The 25,017-nt window shown below is 49.5% G+C and overlaps 2 protein-coding genes across 3 annotated transcripts in view; one reads left to right on the forward strand and one right to left on the reverse strand.

Annotated features, from left to right (window-relative positions):
* The window catches only part of LOC105695653, a 36,830-nt gene extending 32,756 nt beyond the window's left edge, over window positions 1-4,074 (forward strand). For both annotated transcript variants that reach the window (XM_012417422.1, XM_012417421.1), the window contains exons 2-4: window positions 1,374-1,562; window positions 1,985-2,249; window positions 2,716-4,074. In XM_012417422.1, coding sequence (XP_012272845.1) covers window positions 1,374-1,562; window positions 1,985-2,249; window positions 2,716-2,741 — 480 coding nt within the window. In that variant the 3' untranslated portion in view covers window positions 2,742-4,074. The remainder of the gene's footprint in view (window positions 1-1,373; window positions 1,563-1,984; window positions 2,250-2,715) is intronic.
* The window catches only part of LOC105695652 (nuclear migration protein nudC), a 48,617-nt gene extending 43,168 nt beyond the window's left edge, over window positions 1-5,449 (reverse strand). Inside the window, exons 1-4 of the mRNA XM_012417420.2 lie at window positions 5,224-5,449; window positions 4,801-4,878; window positions 4,498-4,713; window positions 4,226-4,411 (exon numbers count right to left, since the gene is read on the reverse strand). Of these exons, the coding sequence (XP_012272843.1) occupies window positions 4,226-4,411; window positions 4,498-4,713; window positions 4,801-4,878; window positions 5,224-5,298 (555 nt within the window). The 5' untranslated portion in view covers window positions 5,299-5,449. The remainder of the gene's footprint in view (window positions 1-4,225; window positions 4,412-4,497; window positions 4,714-4,800; window positions 4,879-5,223) is intronic.
* Window positions 5,450-25,017: the final 19,568 nt, after the last annotated feature.

A 25,017-nucleotide genomic window follows, 5' to 3' on the forward strand; every position in this document is an offset into this window, starting at 1 on the left:
TTGCCTCTAAATCCAGACATTGAAGGCTCTTGCTACGCCCAGTCGGGCTTTCTTCTGCGTCTTGACGTGTGGGTGTAGTCGAAGCCGAAGAGCGTTGGAGGCTTTTTTCTCGGTCTCCTCGAGATATTGGCTACACCCTCGTATGTATACAGTGGACGCGCGGTAGCCGGGCGACAGAGAGCCAAAAAACACCACTCTCTGGCGCGAAAAAGAACGCGCCAAACTCGTCCAGACGGTGGAAAGTCCTTGGGCGCCGCCCAGCTCCGAAGGTAGGCCACCGAGTGCACGGTTTTACGTGCGAAAATTGCCAATTAACCGACGTAATCGTTATATCGCCGAGTCCTGCGTGACCGTCCTCGCGGAAACGGGCGCCGCGCCTCGGGCGCCATATTGGAGGCAGTTGGATGTGGTCAGTGGAGCAACGAGGCACCAAACCAAGTGGTTCGATCATTTAATGATTTAATGATTGGATGATTCAATTATTTGATGATTGGGCCAACCACTGGATTCCTCCTTATCAGTCGAATTTCTTGCCGATGAGATCAGGACGCTCGGTCTAAGTCACAGATCGGGTCGGGGAACGTGATCCCAGAAAAGGTCGCTCGGCGCACGTCGACGGGCTCTACAGATTCCTATGAAAAGCTAGAGCCGCCGATGAAGGCCACGTAGTCGGTGCCTGACCTATCCAATCCCGGCAGGAAAATCAAGTTTCGGTGGGAGTGGTTCCGAGTAACCGATCGCGGTTTCACAACGCGCATTACGTTTGCAGATACCCAGTACCCGGGGGAAGGGTCCTGCCTCTCGCCAGGACCGTTCCCGTTGTTTCGAATCCTTTTCCACCCGGCCCAGCGTGCGCACGTCCTGCTTACGTATGCACCGCTCCTCGACTATCGCGGATGTTCCGCAACGATGTCGATCATGTCTGGCGCGATTCTTCGGTTTGCGCAAGCCGTCGATGCCGATCCTCTTGATTTCAGAAACCCTCCTAGGTGCACCATCGGGTTCGTTTAGGTATGCAATGCGCCTCCAGGAGGTACCATGGTCTGACCACGGCGTGGACGTTTCGTCGCGCGAGGAGCACCGGCATCGAGAGCCGAGTGGCATCGCTCGGCGAGTCCGCGCGTTGCGTAAACCGTTTGGTGCCTCTTCGCGGTTCTCTCTGGTTTCGGTAACCCCTTTGCATGGAGGAGCGCGATTAATTTTAGTGGGTCACGAGTGGCGGCGAGTATAAGGCACTGCTAGGCTCACGGCGACGGGCAGAGACGGGCCCGAGAGGTAGTGCAACCTGCCGAGAGAGCTCGGTGGGGTATTACATCGCTTGCGCAACCGGTCCTGAGCCTTAAAGCGTCTCCATCGAAGTCTTTCGCTTCCAGGTCGAGGATACGACGACGACGACGACGGTGCCGCCCGGGAGTCTGCCCTCCTGGCACATCCCTAGGCCCTCCTTGGTGGGCCGAGGCGAGCGGGACAGCGAGACCGGCAGCTGGACCCATCATCATCTGCACCCGAACTCACCCTCCAGAGGGTCCACCTCCTCGCAGGGGTCCACGGCCAGCACTCACGTCAGCACTTCAACTTAAAATCATTCCTTCTATAGCCAAATTGTATAGACTGATCAAAGTCTAAAACGATCCGATCCGCAGCTGCCGCTCCAGGACGAGCCTGGAGAAAACGGCTGGTCGCGGTTTTGGGGGGGCCGAGAGGTCGCCGATGATCGATGAATCGCCACTCTGGGTGGAGATGCGCATCTCGTTTTGCTTTCTCCTTGGAGGAGAAAGGAGGAGCCACTCGACCACCGGTGGGCTAAGTGTCTCTCCTCCTGGTTCTGGGAAAGACGTGGACGTGTCCCTGCGACTCGGCGTACGCACACGTCCACATCTCTCAAACGTGCGGACGCTGGTGGACGGATCAGTCTGCGCCATTGGGCTTTCTAGTTAAAACATAGAAAGAGGTAAATACATCTTCGGTTCCTTCCCGCTTGCAGAGTGCAGCTTCCGGCACGCTGCTCCTCACTGCGGCGAACCTGGCGAACCTGGCGGCGATGCATCCTCCCATGGTGACGGAGCCGAAACCCATGGACACTGCATCGGTGGCCAGCAGCACGCATTTCACGGTTGTCAATGGCCTCGGCAGACCGCCGACAGTTTACAGAAAGTCCTGGTGTGCCAGGAACCAACTCACCGTGCTCATCTGCACCATGAGTTTCCTCTTCATGGTGGCCCTGTTCACCGCGGTTCTTTACATGGAGAGTGAGTACCTCTTGCAGGGGCCTCCAGGTCCAATCCAGATTTTCTCGGGAATACCGAAGAGTCCTATCTCCAATCTGTGCATTTTCATAATGGATCTTCAAATCCGGTGCCGGTGGTGAACGCGGTTCCTCGACCGAATTAATTTCCAACTTTCACTTTGCTCCTCCGGATGCACTTAGTCGAGCACGAAACGTTCTTCTTGCGTTGAACTGCACTGATAACATCTCCTATCGCGGTCGGTGGTAAAAGAAAATCGCTTACGGAAAGGCACCCATTGTGCCTCCGGTTGACAATTAATCGGGTAGAGGATAAATGCGGACAATCCTGGATAAACCTGGATAAATCTGAATAAATCTGGATAAACCTGAGGTCATTTATTTTATAAATCGGCATAGGACGGAAAAAGATTAAAACGATCACTACATGCGATCAGGATAGGTCAGTGATTTTCGATTTTTCATTGCAGTGAGGGCTCGCGACAAGTATAACTAGACCACCCGGAGGAGGAGGATGCCGAAGGGAAAAGATGGCTTCCATTTAAGTTTACGAAGAGACGACTTCCTGATCACCGGAAGGAGGAGAGACCCGCAGGAAGGAGCGATAAGCGAGCGGCATCGCGTTGCCGCTTTCTCGTGCGTTTAGGTGATAAGAGGAAGAGGCCCCGCCGCGTTATCACGACGCTTCGGCGGCCTCTTCCGCCATAGTCGATAAGCTGTATTACACCGTGTCGAAAGTGTGGTACGTCAAATCAGTAATTACATTTGTGTAATGAGCGCATCGCGTCGAGCCCCCCCCGAGGTCTCGTCGAGTATAATTTATCCTCAGATTAAGGAACCCTATGACGACGACGATAAGACGCAAGGATATCTCTGATCGATCGACAAGTCGCGGGTTCCAGCGACTTTAGAGACGGTTCTCGGCCGGTTTAGCGTAGTTCCTAAACCACGTCGATACTTCGAACTCAAGATGGCGGCAGCACCGTTGGAAATGTGGAGGACTCCCTCGAAATTCCTCGCCAAAATAATTTTCATTCTTTTCTTTCTTACCCCCCTAACGATCATTTGCAATAGTGAATTGTATTATAATGTTTATTATTTATGGCACAGTATATTATAGAGCGATCATCGATGCGATTGGTTGGCCTTGCGAAGACTGAAGAGAGAAAAACTGCGACGAATTCTCGCGGAGATCGCCAATTTATCTCGAAAGTACGAGCGTTTGAGTGATAATGAGAAATCGATTCCAAGAAGGAACAACGCGGGTTAACCGTGTGTCCTGTGATTAGTGATAAGTCTCCATACTTTGATAACGCGCGTGCTCCGTCGATCTTGCCTTGAATTTAGAACGGACGCTCGATGAAGGTACTCGTTAAACATGTTATACAATTTTATGCATATGTGCCCGGGTCCCTGCTCCGCATTTCGGGGCATTTAAGTTAATGATAGAGTTGTCGATAAACAAGTACTGCCTTTTCGAAAGATGTGCGCTCCGCCCGCCTTGCCTCAGACTTAGGACGGCCATGGACCGCTTTTACGCAACTGTGAATTTCGCTTAAATTCGAGTCTGAAATCGGTAAAGGGAGAGCCGAGCACCTCAGGGCTGCGGCTTCTACAGAGGACAGATTAGCAATGTAATTTAGGGGTAATAATTTAATCGTTACTAACAATGTCGAAATCAAACGTGGGACACCCCTCCCTAATGCGTTAGGCGGGGGGCAATGTGTGGAAAAGCAATGAAGAGCAGTTGCACCGACCGCCCTTCGTGACTGTGATATTACTTGTGTATTAATTAATCGTCGATTCAACAAGAAAATGTCAAACTATAAGTATTCTCTTCTACCTAGATCCCTTCTACCCTGCCGTTAAAATTATAACGGAAACTATTGACAGGTACTTAAGGTTAGCTCGAGTACTCCTTAAATTAGTTACGCTTGAACATATTATTCGATGTTTCATTTTGTGGTTTCTAGTACTCACCTCCACTTCCTGAAGAGTTTGCGTCCATCGGTAGTTTGGCAGGTCCGCTCCATTTCCAGCGTTTGGTTTCAATTTGTTTTTCTCTGCTTCGTCTTCTTCCTCTTCCTCCATATTTTCCTCGCCATTTGCAGCTTTGGCGCCGTCTCCGCTAGGTCCAGGTACGGCGGCATCTTCGCTTGCTAATTTCTACAATAAAGATTATGTCAGAACTATAGCCGATAGTAAATGAAGACCGAATCTTGAAAGTTGGTGAGGGTATAATGAAAAAATACCTTGTTATCAAGTTCCGTTTGTAGTTTAGCGGCCTGTTCATCCGTGAGTTCAACGATTCGAGAATCTTCGTCAATTTTTGCCGCCTCCTCTTCTTCCTTTCTTTTCTTTTCTAACCTCTCTTTACGGCGTCTCTCTTGTTCCACTCTCTCAGCCTTTTCTGCCGATGCCTTGGCTAGTGCGGTCGCTTGATGTTTCTTGAATGTACTATTAACTAGCTGAAATTAAAATAATTATGTAAACCCCAAAGCACTACATTGTACCTAAAAGTAATTACAAGATCACCAGCATCCTTATGGAATTACCTTTTCGGCAGCGCCTTCGCCTCCTCCCGTATAAAAATCAGTCTTTCTCGCCAAAAAGCTAAATATTGTGTCTAAGAGCTGAAAAGTAAAAATAGTCAATTACTCACTGAATAATTTATATTTACTACAAGCAGCGAGAAATGTGCTATATCATATCTGAACCGAACATCTGGAACATTCTTTAAAGAAATCTATTTCATGCATCGTTCCACGAAACAGTTTCGATACGATCCAGATACAAAGTAATAGAATATTTTCTAGAAATTTCAGAGAAGAGAATTCTTAAAAACAAGTTTTAGTCTGATCAAGGGAAGCTAAAGCTTCGTCTTGAAAGTTAAGCTAGAATATTTATTGAGAGTACGTTCCAAATGTCAGCGTCATGCACATTTTTAGGTTAACCTCAACCGGCGCAAAAGCACTCACGTCCTGTACACCGCCCTCGTGTTGCTGTGCCATCGCCAGCAACATTCCGTCGAATTGTTCTTCATCTTTCGTCATGTTTTCCGTTTTTATCGTGTCAATTTCAACTACAACCAATTACCACGTAATAACAACGAACTTGAAATCCGTTTCCTCACTTTTTCTTTATAACGCCAGTTACACTGAGTTACACCGATGACTGTTGATGGCCTGAGAACTACATTCAAGTAGGAAAAAATTCAGCTTCAGCGAGAACCGACTTTTCGCAGAGAAGCGTTGGGAGACAGAAATGAGTTGGAAGATTGCTAACGAGCAGAGTCGCGCGATCGATCTTGTGCTGCCCCCGGTGGAGGATGTGGACGGCTAATGCACTTATCACCTGATACACACCAATGGCGGCCCAATTCAGGAATCCTCTTCGTCGTTGCTCCCAACTCATCTCTGTGATAACAAACAACGTTTAACACCTTTTAACATCTCTTACCAACGAGTCTAGCAAGATCTGCGGCGATGAACTACCTATGATGACTTGAAAAAAAATGGATCCTCCCCTCCCAACTCATCACTGGTTTTCAACTTGAAGTACCTTCAAAATTCAACAGATGGCGCGACCATGTCTCGTCAGCGCGTACAGAATTTCGGACCTGGAAACTAGATGTATCTTTCGAAAAATCCACGATCTTACCGACATCTCCTAATTTATCCAGAACTGATAAAAATGCGCTTATATCGACATATTCCAGCAACCTAGAGGCGTCGATTAAGTAGATATCTGAATGGACTATGCAGCAATTAGACAATCTACTTTTTTAGTTCAGAAGGAATACATAAATCGTCTAAAATCTACCAATACGCATATAAATCATTTCTTACAAAAATCACAGAGTACACAGAGAAATACACGGAGACACATTTTTCGCGCTTTTCGAGTTCTTTCGCCTCGTTTCTAGTTATGCATATTGAAATTTCGGGCCCCGATAATTATTTTAAGTCCTGGGGATTTTTATTTCACTATCAGGGCACTCCTGTTGACGAATACTTAAGACCACGGGTGAAATTCAACGTGAATTTCTCGCAAACAATCAACTCTCCGCGAGTCTCGAGGAAATTGATTGGTCACCGGTTCGCGATTGAATTGATTCCATCGGAAAGGCCCCTCCAGGGCGGCGTCTTCCGGTGACATACGACCGGAGAGTCGACAAAGAAAGGCGCGTCTTATTCAAATTTTATATTCGATTATGCAAATTAATGTGAGACACATAAAAGTCTCCTCCGCGGTCCGCGAGCTTTACGTCTCGGCCTCCTTTCTGCCCTCCTTTCTCATTCCGAGTAGCGATTTTTATGTTTCTTCGGGAGGAAAACTCTACCGGCGCCTGTCCCTCCTCGGCGTCCATCTTCCCCTCGGCCAGTTTCTTACACCCCTCGTTTCTATCCCTGTATTCGGTCGAGTCCTCCATGCATATGTCCGCACAGATCTCCCTTCTCTATCGACACGTCTCAAACAATTCCGAGTCATTCTTGAAATCCGGGAATTCCTAAAAAAAAAAAAAGAAACAATTTCAGCAAAGGTCCCTCCCGCCGGTTACCGTTTTCCAGGTTTCATTGACAAACGAGAGCCCATCTCGTGCAAACTTTAAATAAACATTTCATCTAAAAATCGGGAGGGAACGACTGCACCTCTATTTCGGGACGAGAGAGGCAGCGCGCGATGATGGGAACGTTTTAACGAAGTCCCAATGATGCCATGCAAATGACTCGGTAACAGCTTCCGCGTCATGTACTCCTCTCCGCCGGCTTAACCCGATTCCATACATATTTTAACGCCCGCGAAACCGTAAGAAAATTGCCTGATATGCATAAACGGCTTCGCAAACTCGGTTAAATCGGTATACCGAGCGTCGTATCGCAAACCCCGGTGTAAACTCCTCCGCCCGGGATATCGCAACCGGGCATCGGCGCTAAAACGAATTCTTCTAGAGCCGCCATTTTGAATCCACTACTAACCGAACATTTTCAACCGTATAAGGTAAAATAATACCGAACCGCTTCCGCTGGAGAGGAAACTCGGCTCCCAAATTGCAGGCGGATGGGAATGCCGAGAATTGCAGCTGCATTAATATCCCTACACGTCTCGTGAGAACTGATCTTACGCGCGTTCGGCTAGGAGGCGGCGCGCGGCCGCCATGTTAAATTATCTATCGCGCTATTATTCATTTATGCTTATTCGCCTTGATACACACGGATCTTGAATTATTGCCGGCTTACCGTGGTTTTTAATTCTAACGTATTACCATAGCTATCGCGGTCACGATTTTCGCGCTTCTCCGCCCTGCCAACAACGATCGGTCTAAAAGCGACGCCAACTCTTCGGCACAAGATGGCGCCGGAAGTTTCCGCAGCCACTACTGAGAATAATTCGAAATTCGTCTCGAAAAGACCGTAGGAGGCCGCGGGGCTGGAGGAGAGGCATATTTAGTACATAAATCAAAACGCGAAGGCCCTCGCTGCAGGCTAGGAGTTTATATGCTAATAGAAGGTGGAGCGCCTGTGCATGCGCCGCCATCTTGACCGCGATAGCGTCTTCCAGGCTTCGCTCGAGGGATGTCGAGAATATTCGCCACAGGGCGAGATTACCAATATGTCTGGACCGTTCTTCCCTGGAAAACGGACGCGAGGAGGCGTTCCCTTCCTTAGGAGAACTCTTCTCCCGATTTTCGCATCTCTCTGCCTCCCGAAAATCGGACCGGGCTAACGTAACTTAACCTAACCTAACTTTGTATACTGTTATTTAGGTTAAGCGGCTGTCTTCCGTAGGATTGCCCCGGCTTTTCGACCTTTCGAGGTGTCGGCTACGTTATCCACGGATCGGCCTTAAAGCTCGAGATAAGGTCGAGGCTTCTCGCCGGCGAATCGCGAGTCCGCCTTAACGACAAACATTTAATTAAAGTTCTGCCGCCTCGCGGACGAAGATGGCTGGGGTTTTGTTATGCGCGAGGCGTAGGGCACCTAGGTGGCCCATCACGGCGTATCACGGCGTCGTAAAGGCGATTGCAACGGCGCAGCGAGAAAGAGGGAGAGGGCTTCCTTCGCTTAATGCCGCCATCTTCGCGAACCGCCTCACGAGCGCCATTTTCTTATCGCCTCAGACAAGGACGTGTCATCTGCTCCGCGGTGTTCACGAGGTTCCACGCTTCCCGGTAGAAGTCCGTGGTTCCAGCGCGTCTATATTCCTAACCTCACTTCGACGGCATTCAAAAGAATGCAATTCTTTATTGTATTTTTTTTTGCACCGCCTAGTGGACGGACACCTCGAAAGAGGGCGAACCGTCGCCCATGCCTCGACCTCTAGAGTCCCGGCGAAAAATCCTTCCCAGCGACGTCGGATTTCCATTTTTCATCAGGGTCCCGGTAATACCGGGAGCGGTAGCCGCAGGCCTCGGCGGGGGTGTTGTATAAAAGCGCTCGCGACATTACCTCCAATATTCGCAAAACGGATTCTCCGGCGGCCCCGCCCGGCTCGGTCCCGCTGGTAATGAGGTGGTTTCAATTCTTGCCCCGGGGCACCCGGTCGCTGTGTACGGAATATCCGTGCCCGGGCCCCCATTGCCATGTAAATGCCAAGAGAGGCCACTCGCGGAAGACCGTCTCCGCCGCGACAGCTTCGAGACCGCTTCGATACATATTTATTCCCGCCCGCCCAGAGCGCCCGATTCTTGGGACGATCTTGAGAAAAATGGCGTCGTTCTTGCGCCCTCGTCCTCGAGGTTCCCCGTGATACGTCCCTACCCCAGATTCAGGATCGGAACGATTTTTTAAATTGAAACGTCCTCACTTTCTCCTGCTAAGAATTCCGAAAAGAGTATTTATTAAACTCTGTTTCTTTAGATTCCCTAATAAATAATTTCCATGACATTCGAAAGTGTGACCAAGTCTCTCAGTCATCGCCAAGAAATGAACATTAGAGATTCATATCACTGTACGTATATATTAACGATACTTTTATAAATTACGAAAATGGTCCATGGTACCCTGAGGAAAAAGAAAGAAAGAAAACTGCATCGGACCGAAGAAAGATTTTTTTAAGTCAAAGGATCATTATTTGACTAAAATGAATTGAAATGAATTGTCACAGTTCCGAGGTAACGTCGCGACTAATTTACTCGATTTTAGTCAAATGGTGGTTATTCTTTGAATTAAATGAATTTTTTGAAAAAGAAAGAATTCTCGGGTTTGCTGACAGTTTTTTCTCGTGTCGATGACGAACTTTCGCCGTGGCAAAAGGGATAAGTATAATTAACCGCGGAGGATCGTAAAGGAAGAATCCCTAGGGGGATTCTTTGGGGACCCTAGGAGTCCGCTTTTCCTCGGGGTGGAAATAAAGCCCGTCTTCGTTTTGCGTCTGCGGACGGATAGAACGCGTCAACTCGAGATAGAGACGCGAATCGCTCTCTCTCTCTCTCTCCGCGCCGGGAAAAATAAATCGTAAAGGCGCCGGCTCGTAATTTAAACTGGCGCAGTTTCGGTAACTAGTTCGCGTTGCTTCTCCCTGGCGATGTCGCGAAGGGGTGGATTTAGGGGGCCGGGCGCCTCGTAACCGCCAGTTGTAAAGCGATTCGCAGTAAACCGCGGAATGAGTTTATTGCGCTTATTGGCACGAGGTGCCACCAGAAGTCTGTCGCGTTAAGCATCCTCCGCCCGTTCGGCGTCCGCCCTTGTAGCGTCGTTTCCAATATGGCGGCCATTGGCCGCCGGAGATTCGGTCCCGCCTTTAATTGCCAAAGACCAGTTATGGGTCTCCTGTCTGCCAAAATCGTAACCTGATAATAAAGAAGAAGAGAAAAAAAAAACTGGAAATCAGAGGACCACGTAAGTGAAACGCATATTACAAATGAAATGCTAATACGATAACGAAAATAAATGTAAAGAACATTAAATTGAACATTAAATTTGTACGAATTTTTCGACAGATTCAAGGTTGCTTTTTATTTCTACCGTGTGGTAGCACTCCCATCGAGTTGAATTAAAATATGTTTGAATGTAATTAACGAGGTACTCGTGGGATAGATTGAATAATGACTGGAGAACGTCTGCACCGTGGATGCAAGGAAAACAAGATGGCGGCCGAGATTACAAGGACTCTGGACTTCGTCCATTCAATCCGAGACTCGTCTCGGAGGTCTCGCGATATTTGGGGCTTCTTTCTCGAGCTTTCATTTGACACTTTTCGATGAACCGTCGGGATCCTCCGGGGATACGAAGAGTCCCGTCGACGACACTCGTCATCAGGATCGTCGAGAGGACCTTTTAGCGATTGGAACCATGTATCTACCGCCTGCTGAGTTATCACCGGACAGTTCCGCGGGTCCTCCAAGTAATTGAAACAAAAGTTCCCGGCAGGAAGTAGCCTTTCATATCGGCCCGGGAAAAAGTTCCGCCAAGTCGGGCCACTCGAGCTCGTCCTCGCGACATTTTTATTCCCCGACCCCGCTGGGGGAGGTCGGGGGACGCCTCGTAATTCCCGATCGAAGATCGATCTCGGACTTTCTATTAAGCCGAGTTATAATTGAAACTCCGGCTTATCGCGAGCCTTTCTGCACGATTGCATCGCGAGGCGAAAACCTGCACTTATCGGGACAAGAACTTTGCGATCGCCCTCGAGTTCCGTCCTCTTGCGCGAGGCGAGCCGCCATTGGCTGGATTAAGAAGCGCCATTTTGCAGGCATTTCATTTGTCCTCGTTTTTCGGGTACTCATGTAATTTCATGGGGTGTCCACCCGGGAATTTTATCGACGATCACCAACCCCGATACCAGCTTGATAGTTTCGAAAAAGGGTAATCTTTGAATGACTAAAACTCGGCTGGTCATCGCGAGGAGGCTCGCAATTCGCGATGCAATCAATTTAGTTTCCCGAAATGTCCAGCCCTGGCGAAGAGTGATGGACCTCTATCGTAAAGTGGACGAAGTCTGGGCGAGGGGTCGCGGGAAGTCGGTTTTTTATTTTAAGTTTTTGGCCGGAAACCCGAGGGCGAGCCGCCCCCGACGAGGCACATCCACTTAGTTTTTCGAGCGCCCTCTTGCTCGCCGACCCCTAACTATTAAACACTAATTCCATTAAACCGGGAGAAGGGTTGCGCATCTCGCTGACCCATATTTCATGGCGAAAGCTTTTCAATCTGAGAAAATACTTATCGACTATCCCCTGGCGGAGGCGAAAATATGGAGGGCCACTCTCGCTGCGATATACGAACTCACCCCTGTAACGGAATTACAACCCCCGGTGCTCTTCCCTCCTGACACCCGAAAATATCCCCGAAAGCCTTCCCAAATCCCCGCCGAATTTAGCTCCAAGAAATAGGACCTCTAGAACAAAAAAAGAAAAGGACTCGCCCTAAATATCGAAAATAAATTGATTTAAGGAGCGAGTTTCGTGAAATATTTCGGGATTTCGGCCGGCCCATCTTGACGCTAGAATGTCCAGGAAACGAGCATCCGGTCACGGAGGTCCTTAATCGAATTTCGAAACCGAGCGTGTAGCCTTTCGAAACGGCCCCGAAAATCTATGGGGCGCATGTCCATTGTCCTTTTCCCTCCTGGAGACAGTGTTTCGCACCCTATTGCTTCCGACACGGACGTCTCAATTAAATGGATAGGAGCCAAAGTGGGGTTCATAGAGCGCTCGATCATAAATATGAATTATCCGTTGTAAACGCTCCCCCGAGGGCGAAAACGTTGCGGGGGTGCATGTCACCCTTGCAGGGATTCGAGCTGCCGCGTTTGCCAAGAAATCTCAAAGCCTGGAAACCCTGACCCCTTGAAAGGGGTTCAAGGGTGTTTTTTACCCCTCGACAGTTTACCTACATTGCAAAATTTGTGCATCGACCTGCCACGATTAATACTATCAAAGAAATATTTTGTCAATCCGAAGAATAATTATTTCACTCAAATGAATCGTCATAATTCTAAATAAATGTCCCATCCAATTTATTGGAGCTTTTTTTGAGGGAGGTAATTATTCTTCGAATTAACAAAGTATTTCTTTGGTACTCTCTAGTACTATTTTTCTGGTTCAACGAAATCTTCTTCTCAGGGTCGAAACGGCAATTATGATTTTTGGGAATTTTTTGAGACGAAATATGAATTGATAAGCAGTCCTCGTCACCGCCCCTCGGTCGAGTATTATTATTATCACCCTCGGAATTATTCAATCGCGTTAATAGAAAAGTAATGTCATCCGCGCTAAAAGGTCCCACTCTCACGCATTATGTATGATCCGGAGGGTCGACGCATACTTATCGAGTATTGCGATACGTTTCAGCAGATTGGTGGCTCTATACGCCGCAGTGATCGTAATAACCCAGATGGAATATGCCGCGGCCTCGACGACGACGAACGACGACGACTTCCTCGGGAAATACCTTCCGAGCCGGGAACTTTCCCCGGATATTTATATCGATCGATAACGCGTTCAGTTGGTGTTAAGTAATCCGAGCAGACACGTGGGAGGCTTCTCGCTGCCTCGAAAATAGTATTTCAAAATAAAATTAACAACTTTCGTTTAAATTTTTAAATTATCTATTACTTTCGCTTAGTATGCCAGAAATATCAGTCTCATTTAATTCGCTAACACCTCAAAGCTTTTTTTCTTTTTTATTATAACCTCCATGAAGCTTATGAGGTAAAAATGCTCAACTTGGGATGCTGTAAAAAAAATGGAAAAATTGAAATATATTGAACAGGGGGAACGTAATATAATTCCAGGATTTAATGGGGTCGATTAGGTGAGATTAAGAATTAGTATTGGAAGAAAAAAAAATGAAAAGAACTAAATCGAGGGTCTAAGGTGGGCTCGATCGCGCGTCGGCGTCGTCGATGGAAATTGGACCGGCGGCCATATGCGTCGCCTCGAGAGCGCGCGCGGCGACGCTGCCGCATTACAAATTTAATCTTACAAATGGATCCGAAAACTTGGAAACAATGGAATATATGAAATGCGGCCGCGTATATCACGAAGCTAGACGCCCTGCCAGGAACGCGGGGCGTCGCGGGGAGGCCGGCAATATTGTCGCGGCCGATCCATATTCTTCGCGAGCGTCTTCGGACAAGTGGATGCGAAACGCCCCCGTAACTCGAGATCGCACTTTCCAAAGTATTTGTAATATTCCCTTCCCCTCGGTTAAGAACAAACTCGTCCCCGGGAAAAGATTCCACAGGATTAAGCATTTAAATAAATTTTTTCTCCTTTTTTTCAGGGACGCCGCGACTCCTTCCAAAATGGCCGCCGCTTTTTCTCCCGGCGCTTTTGTTGACGTCACGGCCGAGTGAAAAATGAAAAGGAAAATGAAACGGGCGCCGACGCGAGGGACGCTCTAGCGAATATCAAAGCTGCGGCCAGGCCGCACCGGCTGATAGTTTAATGTGAATTTATTGCGATCGAGATATCGCGCCACCAGAAAACAGAGCCGCGTGCTATGCGCCCCGTCAACCGATAGCGCCCGATTCGCGGGGGGTCGGCATTTCGGCCGTGGAAATCCACCGCCAAGGGGGCTAACGGGGCGAGGGGTGTTCGTTTTAAAGCGCCGTCTCCGTGGGGAAGTAAGGGGGATCTCTAAACGTCGATCGCTCCGGGGAGATATCGAAATCGTTGGGGTCACGCCGCGCAACCCGGGCACAAATTAGAACATCCTGCGTGAAAGACGTCCCACCACAAAAAACAATAATTCCGTGGCAACAGAAATTACCCTCACGTCTTAAATACCAAAATTTCAAAATGCCTACCTAGACGTCATTAAACCATATTTTAATTCTTGATATTTACGTTATTTACCACCGAAAGCGTAAATCCGACGGTGTAAACGCTCGTCTTAGGGGGTGGATCCACAGATCGACGAGATAAAAAAATCGCTGGGGTCGCATCGAGGGAACTGAGATAAATTAGAAATTCGTCGAATTCATGAAATTCGTCAAATTTGTCAAATTCGTCACAGGGTGGTCACCTATCTCGTTCGAGATAGCGAGTGCCCCATTGGTCGCGTTATGGGGTGGGGGTGGGGGATAAAGAGAATAATAGCGTCACTCGCGAGAAAGGAATGCGATCGCGGTCGTTCTTGGCGACTCCTCGGTGTCGCGAGGGTCGGCCGGAGGTCCGCTGGCAGAAGTGCGCCCCGTCACCGCCATATTTCACATTACTTTAATTCATATGGTAATCGCGCGTCGCGGGTTAGTCGAAACTTTCCGGACAATGGGTGGCGGCCCATGGAGGGGAGGGGGCCCAGGGAAGGCACCACAATGCAGCGGGGCGGGCGCGATATCGAATTCGCCCTGGCGACGTGCCTGTTATCGACAATGTCCGACCGCTGGACCGGAAGCCATTCGGTGGGCCGCCGCGTGACGAAATTTATGAAAGTGTCCCCGAGCCTTGGCATAATTGCTCCGCGAAATCGAGCCTTAGACACCTCACCGGACATCCCGATCCCAAAACTACTGCGATAACTCGAGTAATTACGTCTCACTGAATGTAAAAGTGAAGAAAGGCGTCCAAAATGTGTGGAGATGCCGGAGATCTAGATCGATTTCGGTCGCTCGTCCGCCATGACAGTTGCGACGCGTCAGGCGGCAAGAAGACCCTCTGGAGCATCGCAGGGACGCGTGTAAAGATGGACTCCGGATTTTTGCGGCGGCAGGAGGACGCCGCGACGTCCTGGCACGAGGATGGGCGAGCTCTCATGCGCGATGAAAATCCCATTCCGCAAATGAAACCGCGGAGCGGATGGACGCGCCATATTGCTCGGCCAATCTGCAAATGGCGGCCGACAATACGCTGCGGTAGCGCCGCCACGCAGCGGGTAGTTGAATCACTTGCGTCTTCCCTCGCTCCTTACTTCCAGTTGTTCCCAGCAACTTTCAGGAATTTCCAGCTAGGGCACGCTGGAAACAACAAACTCCTGGTACCATATATTAAACGATATTCATTAAGAAGGTAATCAACGAAAGTACTACTCCTTTTCGACATCGTACACGCGCAATGATATCTGGTTTCCCTTGCTTCATAGATCCATGGTCCAGGGTCCAGGAATTTAAGGTTATGAGATATCGCGTTCGAACGTTGCACCAGCGCTTGCATATTAATCGGCCTCGTTTCTCGGCAGGAAATAGATAGGACCTCCCGAGAGAGGTTAGGGTCGACCCAGGTGGACGTTAACGCGCCTCCCACACATTACTCGACGATACATCGCGAAGGCACTTGTTCTTGGCTGGTACTACATCGGGACTTCCTTCCTGCGGGCCTTGCCTCGAGTTTCCCGAGGGAATAGAGCAGCTCGCCGATTCAGAGGAGTGTGACTGCGCGAGTCCCAGGAAGCGTGTGCTTTGCTAACGATGACAAACGGCCCCGCCCTAAGACGCCATATTTATGCTAATCTGGCCGAGTAGACTACTCGCGACGCTCGCCCGATTTACATGAGAAACCCCGCCATGGCCCCGATCAATTTCAACTTTTCACCTTCCCTGAGGTTTTCTCCAACCGTTGGCCACTTGCGCAATTTCTGCGCCTCGAATGTTCAAGTATTCAAGTACCGAAAGTAAGTATAGACGTCGATCATCGACTATATCGGCGCCATTTTATTTTCTCGCGTTTATTTCAGGACGAGGAGTGGGAGAAGTTTCGGGAAAATTCGACTTTCCACGGAATGCTCGGAATGACGACGCCTCGATAATCCCTCGGGACTTTATTACCGACCAGTCGTAAATTACCCGAGAGCTGCGAAAGCAATCTGCGAGCTGGAGATTCTAATCGGCGGCTTCGTCGTCGGAGAGGACTCGTAATCCTAACCTGGAGAGGAAGTGCGGAGCGAGGGAGAGGGAGCGACGCCGCGATAGGTGGGAAGGAAGAGGACCGAAGTGGCCATAATGAAGAAGTACTCTCCAGATAAATATGGAAAGAGGGCTTAAGTAAAGGGACTCCGCCGGCGGAAACTCCACTCAATATGCTCTGGAATGTCTCGCTGACGTTGCTCCCTGGAATTGAATGGCCTCCGTTCAAGAAAGGCCGGCAAAGACTCGGAAAAGATCCGGAAAATGTTGAGCAGCGGGTAAAATCCTCCGAATTCGATTCCCTCGGCAAATCGGAGACGCTCCGCAATAATTTTCCGTCGCAGAATTTTCCCTTTTCGAAACCGAAGGACGGATTCAAGACGGTCTCGGCCAGAAATCCAACGAAGACCCGAAACATCGCACCGTAAGAATTGTTTGATAACGATGATAAGTCATGCAGTTTTATCAAATTATTATACACGTATACACCGTGAGAATGGCATGGAAATTCTTTGTAGGGAAATTCCGTGGAAAATTCCGAAGAGGCCGGCGCAATCGCGAAGACGGAGAAATTCGCCGACGAGCAATCGCGGGGCGTATGGTGGTGCGATTTGAGTCGTCAACTTTTATGGGGGTAGTTTTCCCGAAGATGGCTACCGCGCTCCGGAGGGAGGAAGCTGCGGTAATATGGCGGCTCCGGGGGAATATGGCGGCAACTGTATACAAGAGATAGCGACAATATTGAGACTCCTGGGCGGAAGCCTTCGAGCCGGCTTTCGGCGACCTCCTGAGCCTTGCCATATATACACCCACGATTCGAAGTGATAGGAACAAAACGTTGAAACTGTTTCGCGTGAATGCAACTAAAAGTGGAATTCGGAACCTCGAGGGAACGCTCGTGTTGCAGCTGCAGGTGACGGACTTGGAACGTCTTCCCGGTGCTCGTTGCAGATTAAGTCAGATTGCACCCGGCCCCGAGTGCCTTCCTCCTTCCTTGCGGAGGCGCTGATTGCATCTGGCATTTGTGTCACGCCCCTGAGTACCCAGTCGATATGCCCCGACAAATTGGGAATTGGTATTCCAGCCGGACCTCCACCGCCGGCCAGACGGATTTGCGAAGGAGCCGCGAGTCCTGCCGATGGACTTCGAGGTGTCCTGGTATCCCGCGCCTCGTCCTGCCTCTGCCTTCCACGTATGCGTCCCCTAAACGTGCACGTCGAACTTGGTCAAATCGCTTTGCGACGATCATCCCCCACGGAATACTAAACCGGAGCAGACCTGACCACCCCAGAGGCGCCCAAAGACGGGGTCATCACCTTCGATCATCGATTTATATAATCATTCCACGAACGGGAATCGATGATCGAACCAAGGAAACGTCCCTCTTCAACCCTTTTTACTTACGAAGGGAGCCATTGTTTTAATATTTCCTACTTGAGTCTGGATATACTATAATTTAATTTTGACAGTGAAAGGATTAAGGCGACATTTTTATTATTAATATATTAATAATAATGGGTCCAATAATGCTACTCTCGGTATCTGAATGTGGGGGCGTCTCCTAGGGGGTATTAAGTAATTTACTAATTTTTCTTGCCAACGCGAATCGATGCAGGGAGACATCCCTCGTCTTTAAGGCGAATCATTTCCCGATTTTTCGTTAGAAGCCGGTCCAGCTGGTGTCCAGCTGGCGTCCAACTCCCAGAAGCTCCCTACTGAGGGGCAGATCGCGAGATCGTTCTCGACACTTAAGCCGCTTTGAGGCCCCGAGCGGGTGTTTCCCGGGGGTGGCTTCTCCTTTTTGTTATCAGCTCGACACAGCTCCTCGTTTTACGGAGGCGTCTTGCGAGGTATCGATACATCTCGTTCGATGCTCCTCCGAGCTCGGGGCCGGCATAAAAACTTACGATCCGCGTTTCGAGATGTCTCGAGACCGCCCTAGGGTCCCCCTGAACTTCCAGGACCCCGTAAATGGGATTCAAACGATTTCGCGATCTGGACCCATCATTTCGGCCGGTGGGTGGTGGGTGGGAATGATTTCGAACCCTGCCAGGGAAGTACTTCCCCGTTCCCGGAAGACCTTCCCTAGGGAATCGATCCCTACCGACGTAAATTGGTATCTTCCGATACGTCACATCCTCTATACACCAAAATTTACATTTTTAAAAAAATAAATAATTCACAATGATTAATGATTTCAGGAGACTTAGACGCATCATTAATTATGGCCATCATTGTCCCGAGGAAAAATCAGGTTGACGAGACAATGCAAGAGGAGATGGGCGAACCCTTCGCCGCCATTTTATTACGGGCTGTACACCCTGATTTACTTCCGCCCGACTCCCCTGGAAATTGGATTATTCCTCGGGAGAGAAAGGAGAAACCTCGAATTAAGAAACACTGAGACTTGCGGAAAATATCGAGCCGATATAAATCAAAGCCCCTGAGATGTCTCGCTCTTTTTCGCCTCGCTCCAACGGCGATGTTCCCTTTTGCTTCATTTTCGCCTTTTCCGGATGCAGACGATCGATGTCATCGATGCGACTCTTTGCCATGATTCGAGCTGTATAATTATTCACGCGGTGAATCTAGTGATCGAGTGTTTCTTTCCCATGGACATTGTTGATAATACGCGCACCTAGGTCTCTCCAGAAAATGTATAAAAATCCGAAACGAGCGGAGTTCGCGTTCAGACATGGCGTGGCGTCCTCGAGGGCCTCGGATTATTCCCAAAAATTTTATTACCCGGAAACAGAGAATATCTAGGCAGTTAAAAAGTTCGTTTGAATACCCATAAAGGCTCCCGGCAAGCGGCATTCTGCTTCCAGGGTACTTAGATAGATTTTATTTCGCGCACTTTACGACGACAGTATTGTTCGCGAGGGCGAGTCAAGGATTTTCGCCCCAGGTCGTCGGGCTATTTTCCTCGATTTTGGGAATCGTCGATGAGGGGGATTAAATCGGGCAAAAGGAGGGAACCCTCGGCCATGTCGGAAATTAATTAGGGAATTAAATACCTCCGAGAAAGACGCGGAAAGGAACTCGGGAGACGTCGGGGAGGACGATGTGCCAAGTCGGGAGAGAGAGCTCAGCATCCTCCGGAGGATGCCGTGGTTAATGGCGCTGAATCACAGATTGCGTGCTCCCCTAAATTTGAATTTATCGTCAACCCTTTCTCTATACCGAGTCCCGGATAACGATCGCGCGAGCGAAAGAATAATTCGCTTTCACGGCCGATCGCCGGCCTTCTCACGGCCGAGCGACTCGAACCCGTCCCCTAAATCGAATTTCTCCTCGGACGTTAAGGAATTTCCGATCCGGAATTTCCCTTGCTCTAGATCCTCCAGATCGACGTCGAGCTGTTCAATAAATTTTCATTCGCCCCCTAAAAAAGGGAAAATATGAAACCCAGTTGCGAGAGCCGTGCGTTGGACATTTTAACTCTTCCCTTAAATCAAATTTCTCTTAACACCTTAAAAAATGTCCGATCCGGAATTTTCCTCCCTCTGGATCCTCCGATCGACCTGAAATTATTTCTCATGTAAATCTTCGAAGTCTGAAATTTTTGCTCGTCCCTGAAAACTGAAAAAATTTCTCAAAATCCTGGTGGCGCGAATCGCGAGTGGGGTTTGAAAAAAGGCGAAAAAAATCGGTGTTTTCCCGTTTAGCCGAAACAACGGCGGCGCGGTATCTAATAAACATCCGCGGATGGTTTATCGCCGACTCTGGCGGCCATTCCGCGGCCATTCCGCGCCCGGCGTGGCGTAACGCCCGCAAAATGAAGAACTTCCGCGTCGAGCCTATAGAGGCGGGTGTTGGCACGATTCGCACGTTGCGCGTTCGGCGCGGCGTCGGCGTCGGCGTCGGGGCGCTCTGATAAATCCGATCGTCGGCGATAAATCAATTATAATATTCCACGGTTGGCTTGGGGTATCGGTTATTAGTAAAACCCGTCGCCGTTCCGGAAGGCGGCCATATATCCCCCGCGGCCCGAGTGTTTCTCTCCTATTACAAATTTCGCATTTTCCGCCGCCCCCGTCGCGGCGTTCCGCGTCCTAGGGAGAGGTTCGCACTTCGGTGCCCGTAACGCCCGGCATTATTCACCCTTTATTGGATTTGCCGATTTTTCCGCCACGAGTGACGGCCCCGCGGCCGTCACGATGCGCACCGCCGGCATCGTTGCCACGCCACAAAGCGCGGGCATAAATCCTACCCCCCGCGAGCATAGATGCCGCCGCCACCTCTTCTGCCGGCTTTATGTCCACCCCCACCTCGATGCATCTCCGATCCTCGACGGCATCAATCCGCCGACGCTTTTTCGGATTTCAGCCTCGTCCTCGACCTCCTCCTCGCTTGTACCGTTGATGGACGCAAAGTGCCCAGAAGAAGAGAACAACGGCAAATTTTTCGGTTCTCTTCCCCCTCCGATGCACCTTTAATTAAGTAAGAGTGCACATAACAAAGTTACAAAATTACAACACTTTCGGATGACTTTCCTCGGCACCTTCAATGGAGTAACAGTACACATGAGAGAAAGCAAAATGAAAAAAGTTTACAAGATTTTTCTCCTCGTTCCAATGCACCTTTGAGAGGGGAAAAGTGCATGGCGGAGGAACTGACAATAATTTGGCAATTTTTATTGGGGGGAAAGACGATGAAAAAATTGTGGGATTTCTTCGTTAGGATGCCAGGATAACGTTAAGTCGGTTTCAAGGGGTCTTTATTATTTCTAGGCATCGATTATCGTGGTTGGGAGATATGGAGGAGGAAATACAGCGAGAGGAGAATTGCACGGGACACATCCGATCGGCTGTACGGAGCTAACGAAAGCTTTGTTCTCCACGGCCCGGCACTTATTTTCGATCGGCGGACGCATATATTTTCATATTCGGGGGAACGGGGCGGGAATATTGTAATTTGCATCGGAGACGGCGGAAAGAACTAAGTTGAGGGGGGCGAGGGAACGGCCGGGGGAGCTGCAAGAGGCATTGGAATCGACGGAGTATGCAAACGATTCTACTGTTCGCTCCAAATCCTGGAGGAACTCCGACGGAGGTGGCGCCGCTCCAGGAGGACCACTTCGGAAGAGTCCCGAATCCAGAAAAAGAAAGAGAAGAAAGATGTCGAAATTTTCTGGACCCTTAGGGTACTAATCGAAAGTCTGGGGAAAGAAAGTTGTGATTTCGGGGGGACGACCCGCGAAGGGGTTTGGAAATAAATAGAAATTCGGGGGGCCTATCGAAGCCACCCATGGGGTGAGGAAATGGGGGCGGAAGAAGATGTGCGGTATCTCATGGCGTGCGTAAAACCACTCCGAGACACCCCTCGGAAATAATGTTTCCCACGCGACCGATACGCCGCGGCGCCGCCACTTCTCCGGCAATATTTAGATAAACCCTCGTACGTGTGTCGACTGAAAAGCAGATATATGTCCCGGGCCTCGATTTGTGCATTTTAATCCACTTTCGAAAGTCGGGGCGACGCACTCCCTCTGGGGGGAAAGCGTCCCTCTGGGCGACAAAGGACACCTCCTTTATCGCGACCGCCATTGTCTCCTCTTAATGGAGAGTAATACTTGGAACGCTTATCTGCAATACGATTCTGTCTTGTAAATTGCCGCCTCTTTTGAGTTGTATTTACAGTACAATCCCTCCACTCGTGATTAACGCGAAAAGTGACGTTCTCCGGGGTTCCTATTCTGGAGAATTTCGTTTTTAAACTCATACGAATAGATTCGCATAAAAAATTTCACATTGTTGCGAAGTCGCGTCACTGGAAAGTCATATACGAAACTGTCAATTTTGCATGCGACAGTTAATCGTATGAACTCGAGAATCGGGTCTCAGGGGTACCGGGACCAAACCTGGATTCCTCCTCTTTGAGGTCCCTTTTAATTTTCCCCGACGGTAATAACATAATTAAAAAACAAGACACTCAAAATCAACGACTTTTGTCAGAGATTTGAAGTACGATTTTAAGCATCAGGAATTTCTCTTCTTCTCGAATTTCAACGTCACAGCGTTCTCCAGCGGTACCAACCGGGATCGACCCGCGCTCTCTCTTTCCCTCCCTGGAAAACTCCCCTCGGCTGATGCCGGAAAAAAAAAAGAGAGAGAGAGAGAGGAAACGCGAGATCCGGCGTATCAATTTCACGGGACAACGCGGTGCGCAACCGTAATCCCATGAAATCGTCTTTTTACTCCCACCGCTTAATATTGCTCTCCGACCATAATCTGGCCCGGTTCTCTGGGGGGTGGCCGATCTCGAGGACGCCGACGCCGGGCGTCGCCGCCTCCGGTGTACTTAACCTAAGTACGTCGCGTTCGGCCACGGGAAAATATATAAAGAAGGAGCAACGTCCGAGCTCGACGGGACAATGTTATTTAACGGGAGGCTGCACCTAAGCCCTTTTCATCCGCGGTGCTCCGCTCGCAGGAGTGCGAGCCGGCAGTCCTGCAGATTTAATCTGATCAAACGCGGATTATATCGAGCCGTTTGCTCCTGCCCCTGCCCGACGTCGACGCCCCGACAGGGAAGAAAGCCCCTGCGAAAGAGCGCCCTCGAAATCCCGGAGAACCCTTTGGCCCTTCCTTAACCGCGACGCAAGACACCGGGAAAATATTTTTAATCTCCGTACCTCGACTTTTCCCACCCACCAGAAAATCCCCAAAGCTTCCTGCAAGACTTCTCATTACGAGATTAAATTAAGGAAAAATATGAGGAAGAACCGAAGTAGGTGGAAAAATGATAAAAAATGATGACGCGTCGTACTCGGATTCTTCCACTTGGCAGGTTCGACACAGTAGTGCGAGTCAACGTCACGGAACATCACGCATACGTATTTCCTCAGCGCGGGCATGGAAAACATTTTTAATCCCTGTACCTCGATTTCCCCCAGCCTCGAGAAAATTCCCCGAGGTACCTGCGAGGGTTTTCATCGTGAGATTAAATTATGAAAAAATATCGGGAAGAATCGGAGTCAGTAGAAATAGGATAAGAAACGTTGGCGCATCGTGTTCGGACTTTTCCACTTGCCGGGTCCGGCGCAATAGTGCGAGTCAACGTCACGGAAGATCACGCATAGGTATTTCCTCAGCGCGGGCATGGAAAACATTTTTAATCCCTGTACCTCGATTTCCCCCAGCCTCGAGAAAATTCCCCGAGGTACCTGCGAGGGTTTTCATCATGAGATTAAATTATGAAAAAATATCGGGAAGAATCGGAGTCAGTAAAAATAGGATAAGAAACGTTGGCGCGTCGCGTTCGGACTTTTCCACTTGCCGGGTCCGGCGCAGTAGTGCGAGTCAACGTCACGGAAAACCGCGCTCGGGCGTTTCCTCGGCGCTGACTTTTTCCGGGCTCCAGACCGGGGTGGGAAACGGGGGAAACTAGTCGCTTCGAGCAGTCACGAGAAAAAGTGCCCCGGGTGACGGCGAGGGGAGAATAGGTCGGAATAAGGCGAGGACGACGTTCATTCGAAGAGACAGGAGCCGAGTGACCGAGTCAAGTCGATCCTACAGCTTGGTCACAGTCCGTTTGATCTAATAAAACGGCTGGCCATGCTCCCGTTCGCTCCCTTTTTCCTTCTACTGTAGTTTTCAACTCTCCTCGCCCTCCATTTGCGACTCTGAAACTGCACCCCTTCCATCTCTAAAAATCTCTTCCCTCCTACTCAGAATTCATCGACTGCCCCGAATTTACAAAAAAAAGGAACTCAGAAAATCAAACTACGCCCGTAGATTTTTTTAGACGTTTCCTGATGTCCAGAGGAGGAGGGTTGGGATCAGAGGGGAGGTAATTTCCGAGGGGGCGATTTATCGCAAGAAAGGTCCAAAAGTGGCGTCTTTGTCGCTTGTTGCGACGACGATGGGCCCGAGGTAACTCGATTTCGAGTTCCATCTGAGACGCTGAAAGTCCCGAGAGAGCCAATAAGGCAATTCGCTGACCCGAATTGACCTATTGCCGAGGAAGAGTCGCTGCAGGAGGCTCCATGAGAGCGGGGAAATATTGGCCGGGGTCCTTCAAGGATCGGTCCAGGACGACCCGGCAAAAGGGGGACGAAGGACGTTTAAGGCAGGAGATCGCCTGAAAATCGGGTTATCGCCTTGGAGGATTTCCATGTGGTCGTGCCATCATCCTAAAAATCCCAAAAACCAACAATCTTCTTCCTTTATTTATTTATCAATTATCCCTTTCGCGAAATTAATCGATCTCCCGCGACGCCATTTTTCAAGAATTCTTTACAGCCCCTGCCGGAGGTCGCTCCTTATTTTAAGCGACTTATTTCCTTAAATAAAATCGGCGATAAATTCCCTCCTCTAGGGAGGGGCATCGAGGGAAACGCTCCATTGTATCTCGCGACGAACGGTGCCCTTCTTCAACGGCCATTATGCCTCCAAGATAGGAGCACAACCCCTTTATCTCGAGTGGCTTCTCCGGGAGTAATGCCGCGGAAATCAAGGGTTAATTCCTCGGCGTCGTAAAGCATTTTATCTGCCGCGGGCTAAGACGGGAAAATATTAAATATGGTAATCACTCGAATAGCAGGAGTTACGCGCGTCCCTGGTCTAAGAGCGCCGGCCAGAAGTCGCGTGCAGACCTTGCCGGAAGTGGCGGAAAAACGATCCTTCTTCCTCCCCGGGCAGGACGACCACACCTGATCCCCACTAAAGATCGTATCTTCAAAATTGGATTTGGTCAGGGTGGCCGGCGAAACGTATAAGCAGCTCATAAAATATTTCGAGCTTCGGCAGGCCCCGATAGGATTGGTTTTATGGCGCGATTACGATCTGATCCGGAGTCCCTTTTAGGTTAGGATCCTGGGCGCATAATTGCGGCGACGCTTTTTAAACCGAGCCCTCCCCAGCTGGCGACTCGCTTTCGGATTTCCGAAAAAATCGACTCCCATTGACGGGGCTTTTACGCCGGAAAAAGATGGGGACGATCTAGATGGGGTAGATAGTCACTTGGCGCGAAAGAAATTCGAT

Source organism: Orussus abietinus, unplaced genomic scaffold (assembly GCF_000612105.2).
Source record: "Orussus abietinus isolate OABI.00-Male unplaced genomic scaffold, Oabi_2.0 scaffold4, whole genome shotgun sequence".
NCBI classification, from domain to species: domain Eukaryota; kingdom Metazoa; phylum Arthropoda; class Insecta; order Hymenoptera; family Orussidae; genus Orussus; species Orussus abietinus.